Source organism: Vidua macroura, chromosome 3 (genome assembly GCF_024509145.1).
Source record: "Vidua macroura isolate BioBank_ID:100142 chromosome 3, ASM2450914v1, whole genome shotgun sequence".
Lineage (NCBI taxonomy): Eukaryota > Metazoa > Chordata > Aves > Passeriformes > Viduidae > Vidua > Vidua macroura.
This window is the reverse complement of record NC_071573.1, coordinates 4,587,978-4,611,066: the sequence shown is the minus strand read 5'-3', so window position 1 is coordinate 4,611,066 and position 23,089 is coordinate 4,587,978. Positions and strand designations below refer to the sequence as shown.

Here is a 23,089-nt window from a genome sequence, read left to right as displayed (position 1 = left end):
AAAGCACTTGCCAGAGAAGTTCTCCTGCCTTCCCTTGAAGAAAGTGAGATTCAAACCTATTGACTGGATATGATGTGATGCCTTATAACTCTGCCCAGGGGTGAAGCTCTGTGGTGAGTACCAGTATAATGTTGATTTAGACTAATTTGTTAGATCTGGGGTTTCCAACTTCACCTGAGTTACTGTAAGAAATAGCAGGAACAGCTGTTCTGGGAGAAGAATGATGATGTGAGACAAACTTGGAATCCGTTTTTTTTGTTCATTTGGGGAAAAGCTTTATTTCTTTTCCCTCTCTAAAGAATTCTTGCTGGGAATGGAAAGCTGTCAAGAAAGCACAAAGAGATCAGATTAGCAGCCTGCCTTGTGCAGTTTCAGGAGCACGAAGGGAGGATTTGGGATGTAGGGATTTGGTGTTCCACGACAAGGCATGCCAGCCAGGCTGACAGTCTTCCCTGGGAGGCTTTCTGCTGACACACAGACTCAGTCAGGAGCCCTAATGTTCTCAGCTGCTCCATCTAGAAACCTTCCAGAAGTGGATCTGACAATTCCAGCCCGAATTTCCCCTAGGATTTGTTTCTCAAAGAATGCTTGTGTGTACTCTCTCAGGAGTTGCTGCTTGAAGTCCTAGCTTTTGTTCTCTTGGAGAAATCAATGTACCTGGAGAAGTAAAGAATGGATGTGAAAGCCTTTACTGCACAGAAAGACTTTATGTCCTGGAAATACCTCATCTGTAACTGGAGAGAAACTTCCAATACAAAGAATATTCATCATGTGGTAGCTTGTAAGTAACAGGATAGCATTTGGACAATGAGCAGGTGAGAGATTCCCTGTTCAACTGGCTCACGGAAGTGTGGAGGGAACACAAACAGTACTTAACACTCAGCATGAGGAGGTAAATGTCAGTGCAACTGTTAACTGGAGTTCAGTGTATCAGGAGAGAGATACTCTATCAAGTGCAGAGCTTCCAATGCAAGTGTTCTGATACATTGTTAGAAGCATTACTTTACAAGAAATTAGTTGTCTCCTGCAGAAGGCTGCTTTAAAATAGACATCAAAAAGCCCTGAAGAGCCAGATCTACCAGATTTTCTTTCTTAAAGCTAATTCCTTATGTGGTGATGCTACAATAGGTATGGCACAAAGCACAGCAGCAGCATTTATTATCCCTTATTTATATTTATCAGGCATAGATGTGCACTTTTTCCTTTACTTAGTCTTTTTACACCAAGGAACAATGTGCACTGGAGCCATCTCCTCTAACATTCACTACAAAAATACCTTAATTTAAAATAAATTGTAGCATGGTAATTACTGCAATTAATTCCTTTGAGCCCTGAGCTCACGTTGAAATGAGATTTTACTGACTTTCCATGGAACTGCCAGAAGGCAGCCAACACATTGGCAGCTTTTTTTCCCTCCCTAATTTCTGTAGAAGTGCCCAAACTGTCATGAAAAGACAGGTACATTAAATTTTCTCCTCAAAACTAAACTCTAAGGGGCTCAGAGGAATGAGAAAAACAGTGAAAAAAATACAACTGTGTATACTTCCTGTCTATTTTTAAGACTGCGGAAATGATTAAATGCTTGCAACAGCTGCTTCATAAGCATTCATGGCATTCACTCACTGTGCCCTGTGCTGCAGCACATTCCCATTTCCTGAAATGCTTCTCTCCCCTTTCACCTCTACATATAATAAGTCTCTGCTGCATCATTGTCACTGTACTTAAAAGGTACAGTAATATTCTGACAGCAGATTTACTTTTATGGATAAGCTTATTGATGTTTGCTGATTTATTTTATATTCTGGCTGGTAAATCCACAAAGAAACCATTCAATTTGCTTATAATTCAGTTTAACCTTTCCTTTTCTTGTCAAAGAAGTTCTGTTGTTCAAATCCTCATTAAATGAAAACAAACCAAAAAAGAAAAATGAGATGACTCCAGATATGATAGACCAAGATTTACTTTAGTACAAGGCAGAAAGTGCTATTAGAACAGGACAGACACCAACTCAGGCAAAGGGAAATGTTAATCATTACAAAAGCTAGTAATGCTTAAAGCTTAAACTAGTTTCCCTCAGTTTCCTAAAATAGGCTTTCAAGGTTTTTTATCTTGTACTATCAAATAGTGTTAGTTACATAACTAAAACATGCAAATAAAGTGCAACAGACTACTCTTAGCCAGTATCTGATTGAACAACTTTTAATATTTCTACTGACAAACATTGTAAGCATAACCAGAGTGAAATGTGTTTACTTGAAGTCTGTCCAGTGATGGACTTGGGTCACTGAACTATCAGTTCAAGGAGAATTACTGGCATTCTAATTTCATTTTCAGTTGAGACAGAGGCAGCTGAAGTGATCACGGACTAGGACGTGTTCCAGGGGTGCCAAATTCTAATCAAAACTCAGATTGTGCGTTAGTAGCCAAGGCCGAGGCAAACAATTATCCTGTACCATACACAGAAAGCAACTAGTATTGAACGGACAAAAACTTTGGTCAACAAACTAGTTTTACTTCTTTAATAATATTTTGCTAATAACTCAAGAGGCACGACAGTACCAGTAAGCATATGAACTTTAAAATGCACAATGGCCACAGACAGCTGACTTGGATACAGTATTGGTGTTTGGTAGCAGACCTACAGACGGCTTTTCGATTCTTCCACTCTGAAATGATTTTGTATTTCCTCCTGACCTAGTCATGCACTGGAGAGGAATTCCACTGCAGTCTCCTTCTCTTCAGTTAACTCCTTAGCAGTAAGATCCATCTTCTCACGAGAAAAATCATTAATAGGAAGACCCTCAACAAACTTCCAGGTCTTGTCCTGATTGAAAACAAGCAAATAAAAAGCCCTCCATATAAGAACAGGCTTCATTCAGTCTGCATGAAGGAAACTTTGTGGCATAAGAATACAGCTTATGGCCCTAAGAACCACATCAGGCAGAAGTTAATTTTATTTCAGATAAAGAATGCAACCAGCACCAGCTAGTCAAGTCAGATAGTACTTGTCTACCAGCACTTAGCTGACAATCAAGTTAACTTAACTTGGTTAATAAGAGTCCTCTCTGTGAAAGAGAGACTGCTAAACGCCCACATCCCAGCAACTGCAGTCCCACACTGCTGCTAACAAACTCACATGACAGTTTAATAGGTCTTGCAGAAGATATGGATTTGAATACAGCCTAGTTACCTTGATCACAACAGGGAATGAATACAGCAGGTCTTCAGGAACACCGTAAGAATTGCCATCAGAAATTACTCCCATTGAAACAAACTCCCCCTGAAACCAGAAAAGTCAGAGATGAAGACATTTTTCACTGCTAGAAGCAGGCAAAATTTTCAAATTTTCAATATCCTTTATCTCCTGTGACACAACTTACTCCAGAAAAAGACAGATTCTTTCCTCTGAACACAGAGACACTCGAGGTCAGTGAGGTGGGCACAAAATGAAAGCATTAGGCAAACAAGCACTTTAATAGCCACATCTTACCGCTGGAGTGCCAAACCAGATGTCCCTCACATGATCACAGATAGCTTTGGCAGCTGACATGGCACTGGACAGCTTCCTGGCCTTAATAACAGCTGCTCCACGTTGCTGAACAGTCTGCAATTAAGAAAAAAACCCAACCATAACTAAATTGTAAAGCAGCAAAAACATGGCTTGGTCTGCATGCTGTTAGTAAATGACATCAAGAAAGACAGTTGAATGTAATTATTTAATTTTATCAGTGAAGATACAGTTCTTTAACTAAGCAAACATAGTATACAATCCAGAAATACAAGCTAAAAGAGTTTTGCCAACACAACTGCAACAATGTTTCAGAGGCTCATTCCTCAACTTTACAGCTAGCTGACTACTCTCATACCAGCCAGATGTCTCAAGCTTTTCCCACCAGGAGACTTTCTGCATGTCAACAGTAGCAGCTATCTTGAGCAACAAACTGTCAACTGCTGAATACCAATGAGAAACACTTGCTGGTCTCAATCCTACAATACTTAATGCAGACAATTAATTTAATTATTGAAGATAGCTGAATGTACCTCACCATACTCAAGTTAATAGTTTTTAAATTTAATAGTTTTGGTAAAGCTTTATTCATCTAGGGCTTTAGTAACCCATTTCCCTTCATATTCCACTTAGGTAGCCTGTCGTCTTGATTAATTAGTACCATTATTTTGTTTCACTAACTTAGATTATTATTTATTACTACCCTATATTAAGACACTTGCAGGCATTTCCTAGATTTTTCAGATTCCTTTTCAGAAATGGTGCTGATAACGCCACATATTTAGAACTGGAAATTGTGTGTGTGTGTCTGTGCACATGCATGAGCAGGGAAAGAGTTGCTGGCCTTTTCTGGTGGGTAGGGAGCATCAAATCAATCACCCCACTTCATCCACAAAACTGCCCCAAAAAGTCACCATAGTGAAATGCCAGTGGTGTTCCTGTGTCACACAAGTTTCACATGAGCTATGATCAAAACTCTTTGTTGAATCATTTTAGCATCCCAGTTTTTCTAACGGAAGTTACATAGACTTTCCAGCCTTGAATTTTCCAAGGGCAAATAACTGATAGCAACATGATATCTGAAGATGGCTTATTCTAGTGAGAGAAAAGAGCTGCTTCACTACATCAGTTACATTGTTTACAATTTCAGATGAGGTTAGGAGAAAGCACAAGCACAGAATAACCATTAAAAAAAATTTTCTTACCAGGATAAAGTCTCCCTTCAGCCAGCTGTCATCTTTTATAGCTTCATAGACTCCAACTTCCTTTCCTTTCACATTTACCTTCGCATGGTTAACATCAGGATATTGAGTGGAGGAGTGGTTGCCCCAGATGATGACATTCTTCACATCATTAGCAGTCACACCAAGTTTCAGAGCAATCTAATTGGAAATTAAAGATGTCCATTGCAGCTTCTCAATTTACAAGTTTCTTTGAAAGCATTGCTCTGTTTGTATTTAGCAGAGATAACACAATAGGCCCTTTTTTACCTGAGATTTGGCTCTGTTGTGATCCAAACGAGTTAAACAGCTGAAATTTTCCTTTGGTATGGATGGGGCTGACTTTGATGCAATCAGGCAGTTGGTATTCGCTGGATTCCCAACAACCACAACCTAAGAATGAAAAAAGGAAAGCTGAAGTAGGTATTTCTGCAAAACACCTCCCTTCAGTGAAATACACTGCTTGGCCTTCAAAGAAGCTATCTAAAAGTTAAGTTTTCTAATCTCTTGGTTGTCTTCAACAAGATTGTTTTTTAAGTGTGTCATTCGTAGTCACTCAATCTTCTATAACTGCACATAAAAATATTTTCCAGGTAGGTATTTTCTTTAACTTGACATCCAATGTGAAAGGGAACAAGACTTCTAGGGAGATTTGTACACTGACCTACAACCTGGCTTCCAGATATAGGGGGACAGACCAAGCACACTTTTAACCAACCACTTTTAAATGCTTTCTGGATTGGCTGCCACTGTTTTATATAATTGCTTTATAATTAAGAAAGCCAGAACAGTTACTTATCTCAATGTTCATAGGCAGTTAGAAGTAAAACACTGCCTCAACCTAGATCAATTTATTACTATGCAAAACTGATTTTTATTCATCCTTCATTTGTGCCTCGAATGACTTATGTCAAACTCCATATACTCTAAATCACACAAGCTGATCTGCAAACCTCCCTTTGTATTTCTCCTTTTGAAAGTGAGTTCAGTAAATTTTCCACTACTCTGCAATAGTCATATTGATAGTTTTTATTCCAACTGGATAAAGAAGCAAACATGTCTTTAGAAGCCGTAGGAAGTTCATCAGCAGACATTAAAAAGTCAGTTACAAAGCACAGTTGGAGTCTGGGTCTGAGATTAAGAGCAGTGGGAGAGCAGCCACATGATCCCATTAACTGAGCTGAAGGAATCTGAGAGAGAACAATTAAAATCTTCTAATGCTCCAAGTGAGATGCAAACAACCTAAATAAAGCCGATTTTTGTGCAACTGTAATTCCATATCGATACTGAAGTTAAGGGTCATTATATTAAAGGACACAGATGGATATGAAGGCGGCAGATGCATTTAGTTAATTCAGTTCTCCTAGAGAAGAGTGATAACATGCAAAAGATTGTGGGTTTTTTTTAAATACAGTTTTATGGGGTTGCTTTTAAAATTGGTGGTAACCAGTTCAGAGTATGTGTGGAATACAGCAATACAATGTAAGACTCACCTTTTTCACCAAACAAATTAATGACTAAAGCATCCACCTATTTAACATTCTGTTTCTTATCTACCCTTGACTGTGCTCTGTTTTCCAGGACATAAGGAAAGGAATGCCCACACTGAACAGGCTCCTGCTTGAGCAATATTCTTCTACAATGTATCCAGATCTCCACATAGCAGAGAATTAATGTTTTAAATTCAGTTCCTATATTCACCTTGACAGTCTTTTTGGCATACTTGTCCAAGGCTGCACCCTGAGACTTGAAAATTTTCACATTTGCTTTGAGTAAATCCTTCCTCTCCATGCCCTCTCTCCTTGGCATGGAGCCAACCAGAATTGCTATGTCGAGGTCTTTGAATGCAACTTCTTCCTTGTCTGTTGGAATGACCTCTAAAAAAAAAGGAAAGGGGGAAAAGAATTCAGCAAGATAAATACTCATGGCATAGTGCTAACAGGAATATTCTTTTGTGCATAAACAGTATATAATCTAATCTGACAAGACCACCACCTTCCCCTTCCAAAAATACAAGTAACAGTCATTTGGCCCTACCTCCACAGATTAAATACATCCCAGTAAATGGGTTTTATATACAAATATTTATCTGAGGTGGAAAACAGAGAAATCTGTGTAAAAAGATACATTTCATTTGCCTCTAAAGATGTGTATATAAGTACATATGCTTTTCTTTACTTTTACAATAAAATTTCAGTGGAAAGGACCAACACAAGTCAAGTTTTGCTGCCCCCTTACCAATTAAAAGCAGAGAAGGTTTGATTTGTACAAGAGCTGTTACCTACATGTTTTTTGTCACATGTTATAGTAATTACACTAACTCCTACTTGCTCCCTTTTTCTGCTTGTTTGAACGATCAGAACTCAGCTTGTTTACATGGCTTGAGGATTTTTATCTTATATCTTTATACAGAAGATATTTTTAAGATTAAATTAGGGTTTTTTTTTTAAATTTTGAAATAAGTATCATATACATAATATAGCAATGACATACATATTTCCTGGCTGGGCCAGAATTCAATGCATATATGCACAAGTATCTGACAATTCCTTGTCCAGGCTGAAAGCCCAGGATTAGATGATATAAACCCAGGTATCTGCATTGCCAATTATGTTCACAAAACCTATTTGATGTCATTCTTCCTAGCTTACAGGCTAAGTTAAATTGATTATATTCCACACAATACAAAACCAACGAAGGATCATCTAAGATTTTCTTCTGCCTAACTTCCTGCCAGCTACACAGACTCATAAATGCAAGAATTGTACTGCAGCATCTTGTAGGTATAAGAAAAAATTGTTTTGGCCACCTCTGAGCAGCGGCAGAGCACAGTCCTGCAGCTCCATCACCACACCTTCCAGTACCGTCATCATAGGAGTGATGTCCAGCAGCACAAGAATAAGAGGCTGGAAAGAAAGAAAAGGTTTAGTCCAAGCTGGGCACAATGCATTTTGAAAATGAATCTGTCTTGTACTCAGCTGTTACCTCGTGCAAGATTTAAAACCCATTCGCAGAAAACAACTTCAGCACAACCAACAACTGACAGCTTGCACAACAGAGCAGAACTCCCATTTTCCCCACTTAAAGAAGAAATTACTCGCACATTGGTAAACCATTGCGAGTGTCTATGAGGAAACCAGTCTCAGGCACTGCAGTTCTGACATTCATTCATTCCTTGTGCCAGCAGGAGCAGGGAGGTCATCCTTCCCCTGTACTTGGCACTGGTGAGGCTGCACCTCGAGTGCTGTGTCCAGTTCTGGCCCCTCAGCTTGGGAAGGACATTGAGATGCTTGAGCACGTCCAGAGGAGGCAACGAGGCTGGAGAGGGGCTTGGAACACAATTCCTGTGAGGAACCACTGAGGGAGCTGGGGGTGTTCAGCCTGGAGGAGACTCAGGGGTGACCTTGTCACTCTCCACAACTCCCTGAAAGGTGGTTGTGCTCAGGTGAGGTTGGTCTCTTTCACCAGGCAGCACTGACAGAACCAGAGGACACAGTCTCAAGCTGTGCCAAGGTTGGATATTAGGAAAAAGCTTTTCATGGAAAGAGTGATACAGTTCTGGAATGGCTGCCCAGGGAAGTGCCCTGGATGTGTTTAAAAAAAGACTGGATGTGGCACCGGGTGCCATGGGTTAGTTGAGGTGTTAGGGCATGATCTTGAAGATCTCTTCCAACCTGGTGATTCTGTGAATTCAGTGTGAGAGTTACCTGGTCTTTGCCGAAGACATCGCCCTTGGCAATGCTGTAGAGGAGCGAGTAAGCAATCTGCCCAGCTGCTCCAGTCACCAGCACTCTGACAGGTTCACCCTGCAAGGAAATGACACAGCCTTACCCACAGCTCCACACCTCAGCCTCATGGCAGTTAAAAGATAAATTACTGCAGCAAGAACGTTAGGATTATTTAACCTGGATGAAAGCGTGTGCCTAAAGGCAGATCAGCCCCAGCCCCTGGGATCACACTTCTGGTTCTGCTAGAACCACCAACAATTTCCCTGTTGGTTTTACAGAAACATACCACAATTGCAAAAAAGATCCTTAAGAATTGCTCCTGGAAAACTTGCAAAATGCCAGGAATAACGATGTATTTGAAAAATTTTGCATTCCCTTTAACACTGCCTTGTTAACATAAGACAATACAACATACACCCTACCCATTCGTACTTGAAATTTACTACAGAAGTTTCACGAGCTGTGACACTTGACTGGTTTTCAGATTCTTTCAATTTCAAGGGCTGTTCCCATTAAGCACTTTGAATGCTTATTTGCAAGCAAAGACTTATTGAATGCCAGAAACCAAAGAATTTAGTGGACTTAAACCTACTGCCTCACTGAACTGTTAGGCAGCAAATTTAACTAATCCACAGACAAAAGCTACATTATGAACAAATACAGACACGACTATCCATAATACAACTGTTTTTTGTCAAACTGACCCAAAACTCCAAAAGACTGGGAGAAGACTGCCAAAATGCTACTATATTGCAAATAAGAGGGGAATAAGGGCTTGCCCTGTAGCAAAATGACACTTTGTTAAGCAGAATGGGGACTGGGAGAAATCCAGATGTTATTTAGTATTGAGAATTAAAGGCTGCGAGAGTTTGGGTTGGTCAGCCTGGAGAAGAAAAGGTACCAGGATGGCTTTTCAATGCTCAAAGGGGACTTAGGAAAAAGAGTAGGACAAACTTTTTGTAGGGCCTGTTATGAAATGACAAGGGGCAATAGTTTTAAAATTAAAAGAGGACAGACCAAGATAAGAAATAAATGCTTTACAATAAAGATGGTGAAACACTGGCACAGATTGTCCAGATAAGTGGTGGTTGCCCCACCCCTGGAAACATTCAAGGTCAAACTGGACAGGTCTCTGAAAAACCTGGTCTTGTTGAAGATGTCCCTGCCAAATGCAGGGAGGTGGACCAATGACCTTTAAAAGTTTGTTCAAACCCAAAGCATTCTACGATTCTATGAAAATGGTCCACGTGGCAAAGGACATTACTAACCCAGTATTTCGTAAACCTGTTATTTGTATTTCCCTTTTTCTTTAGGGGCAATAGGGCTGGGGCAGATTGTGCTAGGACAGGAACAAGCAGACTGACCAGCCTGCTGGAATGCCAAGCCCACTTCCTCAGAAAATTAAAAGATGATCATTTGAGATACAGACTAGGCAGAACTGAATGTGAAAGAAGTGATTTAATTGCATTCTGGGCTACATTATGAAAAGCTGCAGAGCAAAGACACGCCTTGCACTCAGTGCTGGTGATACTGCAGATGGAATACTGAGTCCAGTTCTGGAAACCTGAGTTCTGTATGGTTCTGTGGTCTGCAAGATGAGGCTGAGGGTGCTGGACATAGTCTGGAAAGGCAGAGGATAAGGGGGATCTAACAGCAGACCACCACACCTTCACAGAGAAAAATAACACTGCCCCCAACACCTCTCAGCAGTGGCAGAACAGGGTGCAACAGCTACAAATTAAGAGAAAAACTCTTGGTTGTGTGGTACTGCTGCAGCAGAACAGGGTACCCAGAGGGTCTGTATAACCTTCACTCCTGGCAGTTTCCAAGGCCCAGACCACAACACCTATGACATGATCTATCAGTGGCAAAAGTCTGCCTGTCAGGCTGGATTAGACAACTTCCAGACAAGGAGCAAGAAAGAGGACAGACTCTATGACCTCTACAGATCCTTTCCAACCAGTATTCCTGTCACTGATATTTATAGGAAAACCATGTGGGGCTTCCAGTGTATTCTCTCTGCAGAAGCGACCAGCCAAGCACAGCTGCATCACACTAGTGTTAGGTAATGAAAAAAATTAGGCTACCTACCCCATTTTATCACATACTAGATAAAATCAGAGCATAAATGATGAAGGTAAACTACTGAAGTCGCAGATTTAGACCTGGCCTTCATTATGGGAATGATTCTTTAAATATCTCGTTACCCAATTGCCCGTTACATGGTGCTGAAGTGCATTATTATTCTCTTTTGAACTCTTCCTACTATGAGTGACACCCCTCTAACTCCATCCAAACTCCACTATGAGGGGAAGGAGAGCAAGACAATCAATTCTTGATGGTTTAAATCTCAAAACTAGTTCTGGTACTCTATTCTTGAGCAGGGAAATGTACGCTAACATCTGAATGATGATGGGCAGCATGGATTTAGATGCGTATCAAATTTTCAAGCCAACTTTTCAGCATATTTCTAAGAAGAATCTACATTTTATTTATATAAATGGAACAATGAACACTCTTTTAAGGCAGCTAACCACATTAGTTAGTAAAATAAGTACTGAAAAGTTACACTGCTGCAAAAGCTTGGCCTGGCAAAATACCCATCATATAAAAAGTGATCCCATGCTAAGCTATTCCAGAACTCACACAGGTAGCAGCAAAACATGTTTTCTTTATATTTATAAGGTATCTTAAATCAGTTGTGAATTGATTTAGGAATTTCCAGTGAATAGAAGAAAGATTTTAGGGCTCTTTCTTCTAAAGTAGTGTCACAAAAGGGGGACAGGAAAAGAGATTTTTTTTCCAGTCTATGAACTTTATAAGCCAGTCTGATTAAAACATAAAAAATGCCAACTTATCCTCTAGCATTATGGTGAGTGTTCAGCATAACAATAGGACAGGGAAGGAGTAGAAGATAAAAAGATAAGAAATATGACTATTTATTATTTTTTTTACTGAGACAAACGTAGCATTTAGTTTCTAAAAAAACCCCTCAAACCTTCAGTCATGACTCAGCTCCTCCTTCTCAACATAATTATGTTTGCTTACTACCATCCTTCCTGTTGGCCCCCATTTGGGGCTGGAGGAGGAAAACACACAAGCTAAAATATGGTGAGGAGTGCTGCCTCTTGTCTTTCCTTTTCAAACTTTCAGTACATTGGATTCAGTGCATTCCCCAGACCCTTTTACCCCTGCACCAATTGTGTGGATTTCGCATCAAACAAATTTCCATGCTCTCTCTTAAACCCAGAAGCTGGATTAACAAACCAAAAACGTTCTGCTGCTTACAAAATGTGGGTAACTTTCACCAAAAAAACCTTACATTTCATATTAAAATTGGCCTCACTGAGTGTCTGAGGCTACTTTTAGAGAGATGAGAAGCTCCCCAATAGAAGTTGTAGGTTCCAGACATTCATGTCCAGACACTTTAACCCGTGACTTGGCTCCTGCAGGACTTTCATGCCGTGGTAACTGCAGGGGTGACCTTTACTCACTCTCAGGTACACAGGAACTAGAGGACAAATTAAGCAACAACCAGCTGAACCATTTTGTTCCAAAGCCTTCCCCACTCCACATTCAACTGATGCATAGTTAAAAAGCTTTAGGAAAATAAAAGAGTAGCAAAAGTAATGATAAAAAGGATGAGGGAAAAAAGCCCCAGCAAGTGACCATTGCATCCCCACGTACCCTTCTTCATCTAATCCAGCAAATGTAGGATCTCTCCCCCTCCTAAACTACCACAGATAAAAAGCAAAGCCTCCAATATCAAGTGAGGAATTTGAGGTCTTAACGCCCTCCCCACACATTTTGGTTTAAGAACTCAGTGCCTCAGTTATTTCTGTGATTACAGCTGATATCAGCAGACCTCAAACATTAGTGCCATACCTGCAAACAGCACTGCACTGCAAAACTGATTCAGGAGGTTACAAGGGTAAGTAAAAGATAACTCACAACCTATCAAATGTTGTGACAGGAACATCTTGACTACACAAGTGATAGATTTTTGCATTGCTAATTGCAGTTATGAGAGATCTCTATAAAGATTATTGCTGATAAGCTCGTCTATAAAATACCACCAGCTTAACATTATTCCTGAATATTGGACGTTATTCCAGCCAACTAAGTTATCCCACCTTGCTTTACAATAATTACTTAATCATTAAAAAATATTTTTATCTCTTCCAAAGTCTAGAGTTTGCTTAAAGAACTTTCCCTTTGCTCTCCCTTCTTTAAAGCAGAGATGTGGGGACAATAAACATGATTGGTAACGGAGCAGAAAGTCTCAGCAAGGCAGCTGTGCACTTGAGGAACAGCAGCAGCGCTGCGGTTCAGAGACCAAAGCAATTCCAAAGGCATTCCTTCCTCAAGGAACGACCTTGATACAGGTGCCCTGTAAAACTTTTTCCATTTCATTGAGCTAATGGTGGTCGCACTGATAGATGGTTTTATTTCAGAAATTTAAAGCCTCTGCCTAACATCACATGCATAAACTGAATAGCAAAAGCAAGATAAAAATAATGACATTCTGAAAAGTCTGGATATCAAAGTTCTTGTGAGACCAGCCCATCCATGTCTCAATGCTTTGAGAGTTCAAATGCAAACTAGAGCTTGCTGTCATGTTGTCACTCCTGCAAATCCCCATTTTAAATAGAAAGAGTGAAAAAGAAGGATAAAGTTTACAGATTTTGGTATTTTTAGGGTATAGCTGAAACAAGCCACGTTTCAGAGCATGCAAGCATCCTTTCTATAGCAAAATATTGAAAGTGAAGGTTTGAGTAACAGGGTCTAAAAAAACATAGAGATGTTTTCACGCCTAGAAAGGAAAGCAAGGTCTCTGTGCAGGTTTATATATCTATATGTACACATGCTGCAGAAAAGCAAAGCACTGCAGTTCACCTCTGTAACCTCAGGGCAGAACTAGAAGGACTCCTTGACAATCTCGAGAGTCTGAACAAACAGCTGGATTTCCGACAGCAAGCAGGAACCAATAAAGACATTGCACAAGCACTTTCCCTTGAGCTAACACAGAACCGCACCAAAACCTTTCACGCCTCACGAACGAAGGCGCTGACAGCCCCCGTCTCCCGAAGGCAATTTTGGCAGCCGAGGCGCCGGGAAAAGGCGCGATCAGCCCCTTCGGAGTGCCAGCCCCCGCACGGGGAGGTTCGCTGCGTTCCGACGGGGGCACATCCCGTCCTCCCCCGCAGGGCCCTGGGGACAGGGAGAGGCAGAGCCGCCGCCAGGCCGGCACCCACCCCACGTCCCCGCCTGGAAGGTCACCCCGGCGCGGCTCCGCGGGGGCTGCGGAGAGCCCTGCGGCGCCGCCAGGCCCGGCTTCTCTGGGCGCCACGACCACCTCCAGGTCACCCCTGCCCCTCACTCCCCGGGCCCTCCCGGGAGCAGCGCGGCCAGGCGGGGAAGGCGACGCCATTTCGGGGTCACCTCCGCCTATCGGAGTTCCCTGCCCCAAGCCGAAGGAACCCGAGGGGAGCGGTAGCGCCGCGGGCCCGGTACCGACCATGTCTGCGGGAGCTGCGGGTCCGCTCGCTGCTCGAGGTCACCTCTGCGGCGCGACTGCGGCCGTGGCAGCGCTGCGCCGAGGTGCCGCGGGGGGGCGGGGCGCGCGGCCGCGCGCGGCCGCCTGGGGGTTGTAGTCGCGGTCGCCGCGGCTAGCGCCGCTCGCCTGCCGGAAAGAACTGCAACTCCCATCGTGCCCCGGGAGCGACGCGCCGCGCCCCCGCACGCCATTGGCGGTTGCCTCTCCCCACCTCGCCCCATTCATTGAAGAGCCGCGCGGCGCCGGAGGGGTTGGGCCGTTAGGGGGCGACGCGCGGCTGGGAGGGGCGGGGGCTTGCGGCAAGCGCGGGCTTCTCGGACGGCGCATGCGCGCTTAGCGGCGGGGATGCGGCGGCGGCGCATGCGCGGGGGGGGCGGCGCGCGCGGTTGCTGCGGTGACGCGCGGGACAGGCCCCGGTGCCGGCGGCGCCGCTCCCGCCCCGCGAACCCGGAGCGCTCGGTGGGTGCGAGTGCGCGGCCGGGCCCTGCCCTGCCCTGCCGTGCCCGGCGGGGCAGCCCCCGGGGCATCCCGGAGCCGCGAGCCCGGGGCATCCCGGAGCCGCGAGCCCTGGGCGGGCAGAGCGTTCCCCTCGCGTTTCCCGCGCGTTTCCCTCCCTCACGGCTTCCTCCGGCGCTCCGCGAAATCCTGCCCTCCTGTTGCTTGGTCCTTTCCTTTTTTTATTTTCAGGGAAAGCTGGGAGCTTACCTGCGCTGTTCCGCTGGTAGAACTGCGTGGCTAAAGTAGCGATCGCTCGTACAAAAATAAAGCTGCTCGTTTACTTGTATTTCGAATTGTTGAGTGAAGTAAATTCCTTTGGTCTGGCTGTAAGGGAGGCTGGTACCGGCATAAATACATCAGCAGAGAGCTTCATAAACTCTCGTTAGGATGCAAAAGGATAGCACAGGTGATTTTTCATTTCCCTCAGGTCCTGACAGGATTCCCTGTTAGTTAAGTGTTTTGTGCAGGTCTCACTTGCCCCTGTGTTTTTCTGCAGGATTAGTTTGAAATCTTATTCCACTCCTTATAGTAGCATTTACAAAAAAAAACAAACCATGTACGGAGCATGTATACTGAGGCAATTTGAAATCTTATTCCAGTCCTTATAGTAGTATTTAAAAAAAAAAAAACAAACAATGTAAGAGCATGTATACTGAGGCAATTTGAAATCTTATTCCAGTCCTTATAGTAGTATTAAAAAAAAAAAAAAACAACAATGTAAGAGCATGTATACTGAGGCAATTTGAAATCTTATTCTAGTCCTTTTAGTAGTATTTAATGAAAAAGCAATGTAAGGAGCGTGTATACTGCGGCAATTTGAAATATTACTCTAGTCCTTATAGTAGTATTAAAAAAAAATGTAAGGAGCCTGTTACACTGAGGCAATTTGAAATCTTATTCCAGTCCTTATAGTAGTATTTAAAAAAAAAAACAATGTACAGAGCCTGTATACTGAGGTAATTTGAAATATTACTCTAGTCCTTATAATAGTATTAAAAAAAAAAACAATGTAAGGAGCATGTATACTGAGGCAATTTGAAATCTTATTCTAGTCCTTTTAGTAGTATTTAATAAAAAAGCAATGTAAGGAGCGTGTATACTGAGGCAATTTGAAATCTTATTCCAGTCCTTATAGTAGTATTTAATGAAAAAGCAATGTAAGGAGCGTGTATACTGAGGCAATTTGAAATCTTATTCCAGTCCTTATAGTAGTATTAAAAAAAAATGTAAGGAGCATGTATACTGAGGCAATTTGAAATATTACTCTAGTCCTTATAGTAGTATTTAAAAAAAAATGTAAGTAGCATGTATACTGGGGCCATTTCTTCTTCGGTCCTGCGACAGAAAAGGGAAGGCGCCCCTTTAGGTCAGGGGGCATAAAATGCAAGTTTTCCTGCCAAGTGCTCCCTTTCCCGCGGGTCCTGCTGCCGGTCGTGCTCTCGGCGCAGCTCGGAGGGTGCCGTGGCTGGAAGGAGCCTCGGGGACCCGAGGGCCTCTGCCCGGGGCCGGGGAGAGCAGGCGCGCTCCTGCCGGCTCTGCTGCGGTTCCCGAGCTGCGCCGATTTCTATCGCTCCAGAACCGCGCGTTGTTCAGGAATGAAGCCTGTACCCAAAGCTCCCTTCCGTGCAGGAGTTTGAAAGCCAGATAGCTGCAAGCAGAGCTGAGCGCTGGCTTGAGGGAAGCTTGGAAAGGAGGAGGGAGCTTGTTGAACACACAGTTTCCTGAATGCCCTAAGATGCTTCACCCCGGTGACTCTTAACCTTTTCTGCACCCAGACGTTAATTAACACTATTTAAGATTGTTTAAGATTTAAATATACACAAAACCTGATGTGGACCCACATAAGGTAATTTCCACTGACTATAATTGGCTCAAGTTTAATTGATTTCTTATCAATTTTCAGCTAAATCAATGTTAGCAGGCTGTAAATTGATTTGTCTGTGTCAGGATAGCAGATTGTATTGATTTAATGGATTTCAGTTAAGAGCTTAACTTGAAACTTTCAAACTTTTTTTCAGTAGGTAACACTTTTCTTATTCTTGCTCCTTTTTTTTGCCCAAGCCTGTGCTCCTGGAATTATTTGCTGTTGGAGATAACAACAAATCTTGTTACTTTGTGTTTAAAGTGATTTGTTTTGATGCAAAGCCACGTGTAAATGCTTTTATTTGTCACAAGCATGTTAATCAGTTTATTTTCAATCCCAGTATAATTAGTCCAAATTGGACTCAGTTGTTGTCTGCGCTGATTTAACTGAAGAGACCATAAAATATTGCCTTTTATGCACGTGATGTAATTTATAAAGTCAGCAAAACTTAACAGTTCTAGTATTTTCTTCTTAAATTTTGTTTCTACTTCTTAAGCTTTGATGTTTTCCAAGCAAAATTTAAATGTAATTTTAAAAAATATTCTTTAACGCACCCCAATTTTTCATTAGTATGGGTCTTTCATGCAGCACTGTAAGCCAGAAAGCTGCATAAATAGAAACAGTACGTGCAAATGAAGTAATGGAAATTTAGTGTGTGTGTGAATTGGGCTCTTGGCTAACTTTCAAATACACTTTGCAATTTTTGCACTCAAAAGATACTGAATTACGTGGAAATCGGTAATTAAACAACACACTGAAGTACTAAGATGTTTTAATCTCCATTTTCAGGGGATTAAGTATTATTTTTCAAGGCAACTAGTAGTTTTGAGAGGTAGTCTGCCAGAATTATCTTTTAATTTTTAAAAAAATATTTTAAAATTAATTATTTTCTGTTAACAGCTGGCTGTGTTCTTTAACTGTATTTTGGATGGGATTATCTTTTACTTCATTGCCATCTATAGAAACTGATGAATATTTTTAGGTAAGTCTTTACACTTAATTTCCAATAATTTGCGAAGTTTTCTTTTTATCATCCTCTCTATGTCTAATACAGATTTTTTATCTTATGCATTTACTTACAATTGTTGTTACCAAGTCATGTCTCTTGTAGCTAAGTCTGTGTGATATATTTAACATTTAAAATGCACAAGACTATGTAAGAAAAATTAACTATATAGTGGCCAGGTTCAAACCTAGAAATGCTAGAATTGAAATAGTTTTGTAAATCTCTTCTGCGTTCTGGTCCAAGGGAATAATAGTAAGAGATTTTTCAGAAATAAGGTAAAACAATACAAAAAATACTGAAATAGAATTAAGAGGATCAGAAGTTATTTTGTAAAGTATGTGAGAAATCTGTAATATATTTTTAAAAATATATAGATATGAACAAGAACGATTAAAATCATGGTTTAGAAAATTAGAGGGTTGTTTTTTTTTTTTTTATTTCTGGTTCTAATGTCCCAAACATCATTTTCCACTGTTCATTTCTAAACTTCAGTCATGTAGTACTGTATGGACCTTAAATGTCATGAAGAAACTAATCTATAGACTCCATTTATAATCCAGATTTTGTTTTTTGTTGTGGTGAAAACTTTCTAAAAGAGAAATTTTACCTTCTGTGAAAGTGGTTTAATTTTTTATTGCTTATTTTTAATTTCTTAACAGCTTAGTTGTTTTTTTTTTAATTAAAGTTGGGTAATTATCATTAATTGGTTTCTACAGCCTTCAGCATTTTTTAACAGGTAGCTTGGATGTAATAACACATCCTGTGCTCATGTGCCTGCTGCCTATGAAGAAACACAAATGATCTGTAGCTTGCATGTAATATGTATTAGTAGTCTTTATGAACTATTCATGAGTCAAATATTAATAAAAATTGTGAACAGAAAGTTCTTTTTTATTTGTTTTCCCTAAGTAGGTCGATAGTACGAGCAGGTATTGTTGGTTTGGCAGGGGACACTGAGAGTTCAGGCCTCCTCTGGTGTGGGTGCATGTCAGATCTGAGCCTCTGGTGCCCAAAGGAGTTCAGGGCTCCAGCACTGAGCAGAGGGGGTGATGGCACAGTGGCTTCAAAGTGGCACCCCCAGAGCTGAGGGACCCTGGAAGATCCATCCTCATCACCAGCTGAGCACCACTTCTGGAGGGTTTTCTTCTCATGGTTGTTACAAGGTCCGGGATACAGAGAATCCCTGTTTAAAAACAAAGCCAAACAAAGCCAACCCACAAACCAAACAACCACATTGGACATGGCACAAAGACTTTGGCATGTTGGCTGTAAATTCAGCAAAGTTGATCTCTGAATTATTGCCAAGTGAACAGAAGGGTTGTGTTCCTGGTGCATGAGAAGTAGCGTTACTGGATTCTTCTACCTTAACACAGATCTGTCTTTCTCTTGGTTGAACAGAGACTTTGTGACAGCAGTGTGTGGGTTTTCTACTCACTGATGTCGCTGTCTGGAGGAGAAGAGGCAGGCTGGTATTCTAGAGAGGAGATGACCTGTGTAACAATTCAAGTTCTACCAAAGCAAAACTTGTACTCTTAAAGTTAATTCATTGCAACATTAAAAGAAACCCAACATGATCACCAGCACCTGTTCCCCCCACGAGATGTAAACATTAAGCTGATGTCCTTGTGAGTTTTTTAAATGAAGTAAGCATTTAGTCAAGGGAAACGGGTCCTACTGAAAATAAATGTTTGCTTTTTCTCTCTTAAGACTTTCTTTTGCATTTGTTCATTATAACCTGATAATCAAGGTATACATTTTGAACAAGAAGCTAGCAACCATGATGATGACTTTCCGTTTTTTAGGTGCAGTGCAGATGGCTGAATCCATCTGCTTCCTTTATGCATCCTTTCCATGTCACAATGACTGATGAATGTTCTTCCATGCCAAATCTCTTGCACAGTTACAAGAGTTTTTCTCATTAGGCTTATTCCTATGAGTTATGGTCACATAGTTTGCTTAAAATATTTCAGCTTGTTTTACAACATCCATGTGAATTTATTTCTGTATTTTTGCAGAGCCAAATTCTTAATAGCTGCCCCTATACAAACTAATTTTTTCTCCTTTCTTCTCCCAAGAATTGAATAGTGTTTCAAAGAAAATATCCCTAGAAATACCGGTGGAAGGAGAATGATGTCTTATGGTGTTGGTTTTTTGAAGTTAATTGTATAAAATATAATTCTTTACAGATGGAAAAGACTGATAAATTTTTATCTTAATGGCATTATTCATATGTGAAACGTAACTTTCAAACATGAATTTATCAGTAATAAATGTAAGAGGCAATTAAACGCTTTGTTTCCTGTATGGAGGTTTTTCTGCTGTTTAACAGATTGATTTTGGTGTCTGGCCTGCTTTTGGAAACCTTATCCAAACAGATTTTTAGGCAGCAGCAGAGTCTATGGGTGCTTTAGTAGCATATATGCTTATAATACTGGCCTTACTCAGTGTCTACTGATACTTGAGTAAAGAAAGAAGAAATTGCCTTTATTCATTCTGCTCACATAAACACAAGTACTCTCTGCACATGCCTGTATTCATTCAGTTGCACACTGTAGGGCTAAACTACCCCATCTCTGAATAAAATTGTAGGCCCCTAATTCCATCTGCGTGGACTCTATTGTCCATACCAGTGCTACAGAACTTGGAGTTTCCTGTTGCTCAAAAATAGGCATGCATATATATTTTTTGTTGTTTTTTTTTTTAGTTTGTTGGGGAGGATTATGTTGGAACCCATGAGAATGGTCCTCAGGCTCATGCTCAAAGAAAGTGTTAGAAAATTTGGAGCCTGTCATGAAGTCATTTAGAGTTGTCCTGTCAGGCTGGGATGGTGTTGAGGAATTAGTTAATTTGAGCTCAGGGTAGTCATGTGCCCAGTATAAATGAGAAGGGAGCAATGGCCATAGAAAAAAAAAAAAAATTGGGTAATTGACTGCTTATATCATGACACAAATGGTGGAAATGTGGTGCATCTTTGGATGAAGGAGGCTTCTCCATGCAGTAATCAAGCAACAGGAATCATGATTTCTAGTTTCCTTTTAGAATGCCTTTTTGCTCAATTTGCCTTCTACCCTTACCTGTAAAGAGTAGCCATGGTAAAGCACTACCACAGATATGGTGAAAAAATTGGACCTTAATTGGATAAAAGCCTTTTGAATGTTTATTAGAAAGGTGTTACTCTTGTCTATATAGTAAAATGTGCTTTTGTTTCATGGCCTGTAATCCCATTTATTTACAATAATGGGCCAGATACTGTTTTTGAAGTTGCTTACTGTCTGATTTGGGAGAATATAAAGTATTGCTCTGAAATGGCCTTTTCCTGTTATAGTTGCCTGACATAGAGGGTCTGGCCTCAGTGTGTATTAGGCAAGGGAGCTAGAAATACACCACAGTTAAATTATGGGTTTGTGTCTCCAGGTGGTGCATGAATTCATGGTTGAAGACTGAAGAAATTAATTTTGCTAAAGCAAGAAACAACAGGACGTTAAGCTACTATGCCAGCTTTAGATGTATGCTTCAAAAATTTTCTGCTGCTCAGCATTATTCAGTAATCTTTAACTCAAATTGCAGGAAATATTTGAAATTCCATTCTAACAATATCCAACAGAGAATATTAAAGAAGCATTACATTTCAAATGCCTGAGGGAAAATGTTTTCTTGCAACACCATGGGCATTTGGATCTCACTAGTATATGCAGTATTATAGTCTAGTATTATGCTTTACTTGGTCTAAAATGAAAGCCCAATTTTAATTCTATCTCCAAAAACTTGGCATACTGCAGTGAAAAATAATTTATTTGAATGTTGTTTTTTTAATACACTGCAACTAACTTTAAAGCTTCCTCATATAATACTCCCACTATGGCTTTTTGTAATCTGACCCTTTCATTAAGACTTCAAATATATTCCCAAAGACTTATCTCAGTGCTTTCATTGCTAATTTGCAAGTTAAAAGATTCCAAAGTTACCTAAGAAGTTTTTCTCTTTCTATGCAATTTTTCTCTTAATAAGACAAAAGTTTTGAGTATCTTTGTAAATATATAAAACACCAAACAGAGGAACTAATACACTCTTAAGGAAGGTAATATGCAAACTCAAAATAGGGTTTAATAATATATACACACAGTTCTGGGCTGGGTAATTTGGCAAACCCATTAATGAACTTCTGTAAAAAAAGTGCTGATTAAACCTTCTGGGGTTTTATAACCTATATATGATGTATTTAATAGGAAAGCTATTTTGGAAGTGAATCCCCAGCTTACAAGATTTGGGGGAAAGAATAAAAGTGTATCTAAAAGGTTTATAAAATCACTAGCTTGAACATATTTCTTACCATCTAAGTATTTCAGCGTTGCCAGAGCAAAGATAGCTGCCATTTTTCTGTTGGAAAAATAAGATCTATGGTCTTTAGAGAAATATAATAGGGCTCTTCTCCACCTGCTGCTACTTTTTTCTGTTTGCACTTGACTGTCATAGAGTCGTGCCCAGGAGAATGCCAATACTGTGATATTTCTTACCTTCATGGAGTTTCACAAGAGGCAGTTCTTTAGCAGTAGTGGGTCACTTGCCTGTGTAATTGGACCACTTGTGACTCCCTGACAAACTAGACTGGAGAGGAATATGATTCAAGGACTTGAAACGTGCAGAGAGAACTCAGAAGAGCAGCAAACTGCAGATGGTTTATTTGTTCAGCGTAGCTGTGTGGGACATAAATCAGTGAAGTGTCATTAGCAGTACCATTCGTTTAACTGCAATGCTAGGCTCTGGCCTTGCTAAATGAATGTCACTGATTCTATCATGAAAGCTGGGAATCCTCTGCAGTGCTGCTGGACATCAGCTTGCCTGCTGAGGGCCACTGGTGGGCTCTGAGTTGCCACATCCCCTTTCATGGGAACTGAGACCTACTGAACATTGATAAAGTGTCTTTTTTTTCTATTGTAGTTGGTCCCAGGCAGTTGTACCCAAACTTCGGAGTGAGTAGAGTGATCCATTATCTTGTATTGCATAAAATCTGAGAGATAATTATCTGTTTGAATGTGCCTCTGAGAAGACAGGAGTATCCACTGCAGTGTAGCAACACCATTTGGTAGCATAATTTTTAGACAGAAATGACTAAACTTTTAAAAACTGCACCTGTAAAGGACAGCCTGCGTTTTTGGAAGACACTTAGGCGGTTTTGTAAATGTGGAGCTTGTCTTGCTTGAGAAATGGAAGGCTTGTAAAATGCATTAGAAATATGTGTTGGAAGAATAGGCGTGTATGGACTTCAAAATCATGGCATTACAGGTATTATTTCCAATTTTATAATCAATTAAAAAATTAATTTCTTTCTTAATTATTATATTGACTGTTCCTTAAATAGAAGTATAAAGAACAGCAGGCACAAATATAAAGCTTAATGTACAAAGCTGTTTCTGCTCTTTCGTACCTGAGCTGTGTATTTAAGTAGATGCTTCCCAATTCATTGTTTTGCCAGTTTTTGTTCCAATAATTTGACCAGTTGCAGTGAATTGCAATGAGTTGCCTGCTGCTTTTGTCACAGAATTACAGAGTGGTTTGGACTGGAAGGGGCCTTTGAAGCCCAATGCACTGTGGACACCTTCCACTAGACCTGGTTGCTCAAAGCCCCATCCAACCTGCCAGGGTTGGGGCATCCACAGCTTTTCAGGGCAACCCGTTCCAGTGTCTCACCCCCTCAGAGTAAGGAATTT

The 23,089-nt window shown here is 40.8% G+C and overlaps 2 protein-coding genes across 9 annotated transcripts in view; one reads left to right on the top strand and one right to left on the bottom strand.

Moving 5' to 3' along the window:
- Positions 1–2,183: 2,183 nt before the first annotated feature.
- MDH1 (malate dehydrogenase 1) lies at positions 2,184–14,082 on the bottom strand. Its single transcript, XM_053973920.1, has 9 exons — positions 13,975–14,082; positions 8,436–8,534; positions 7,538–7,634; positions 6,430–6,605; positions 4,999–5,121; positions 4,714–4,890; positions 3,491–3,604; positions 3,191–3,280; positions 2,184–2,824 (listed from the first exon to the last, which is right to left on the bottom strand). Exons 1-9 carry the CDS (start codon positions 13,975–13,977, stop codon positions 2,699–2,701), a joined length of 1,005 nt encoding a protein of 334 aa, XP_053829895.1. The 5' UTR covers positions 13,978–14,082; the 3' UTR covers positions 2,184–2,698.
- Positions 14,083–14,410: 328 nt separating this feature from the next.
- Positions 14,411–23,089, top strand: part of WDPCP (WD repeat containing planar cell polarity effector) — a 149,233-nt gene continuing 140,554 nt past the window's right edge. For all 8 annotated transcript variants that reach the window (XR_008436537.1, XM_053974594.1, XM_053974592.1 and 5 more), the window contains exons 1-2: positions 14,411–14,472; positions 17,276–17,357. The gene's annotated coding sequence lies outside the window, so the exon portion shown is untranslated. The remainder of the gene's footprint in view (positions 14,473–17,275; positions 17,358–23,089) is intronic.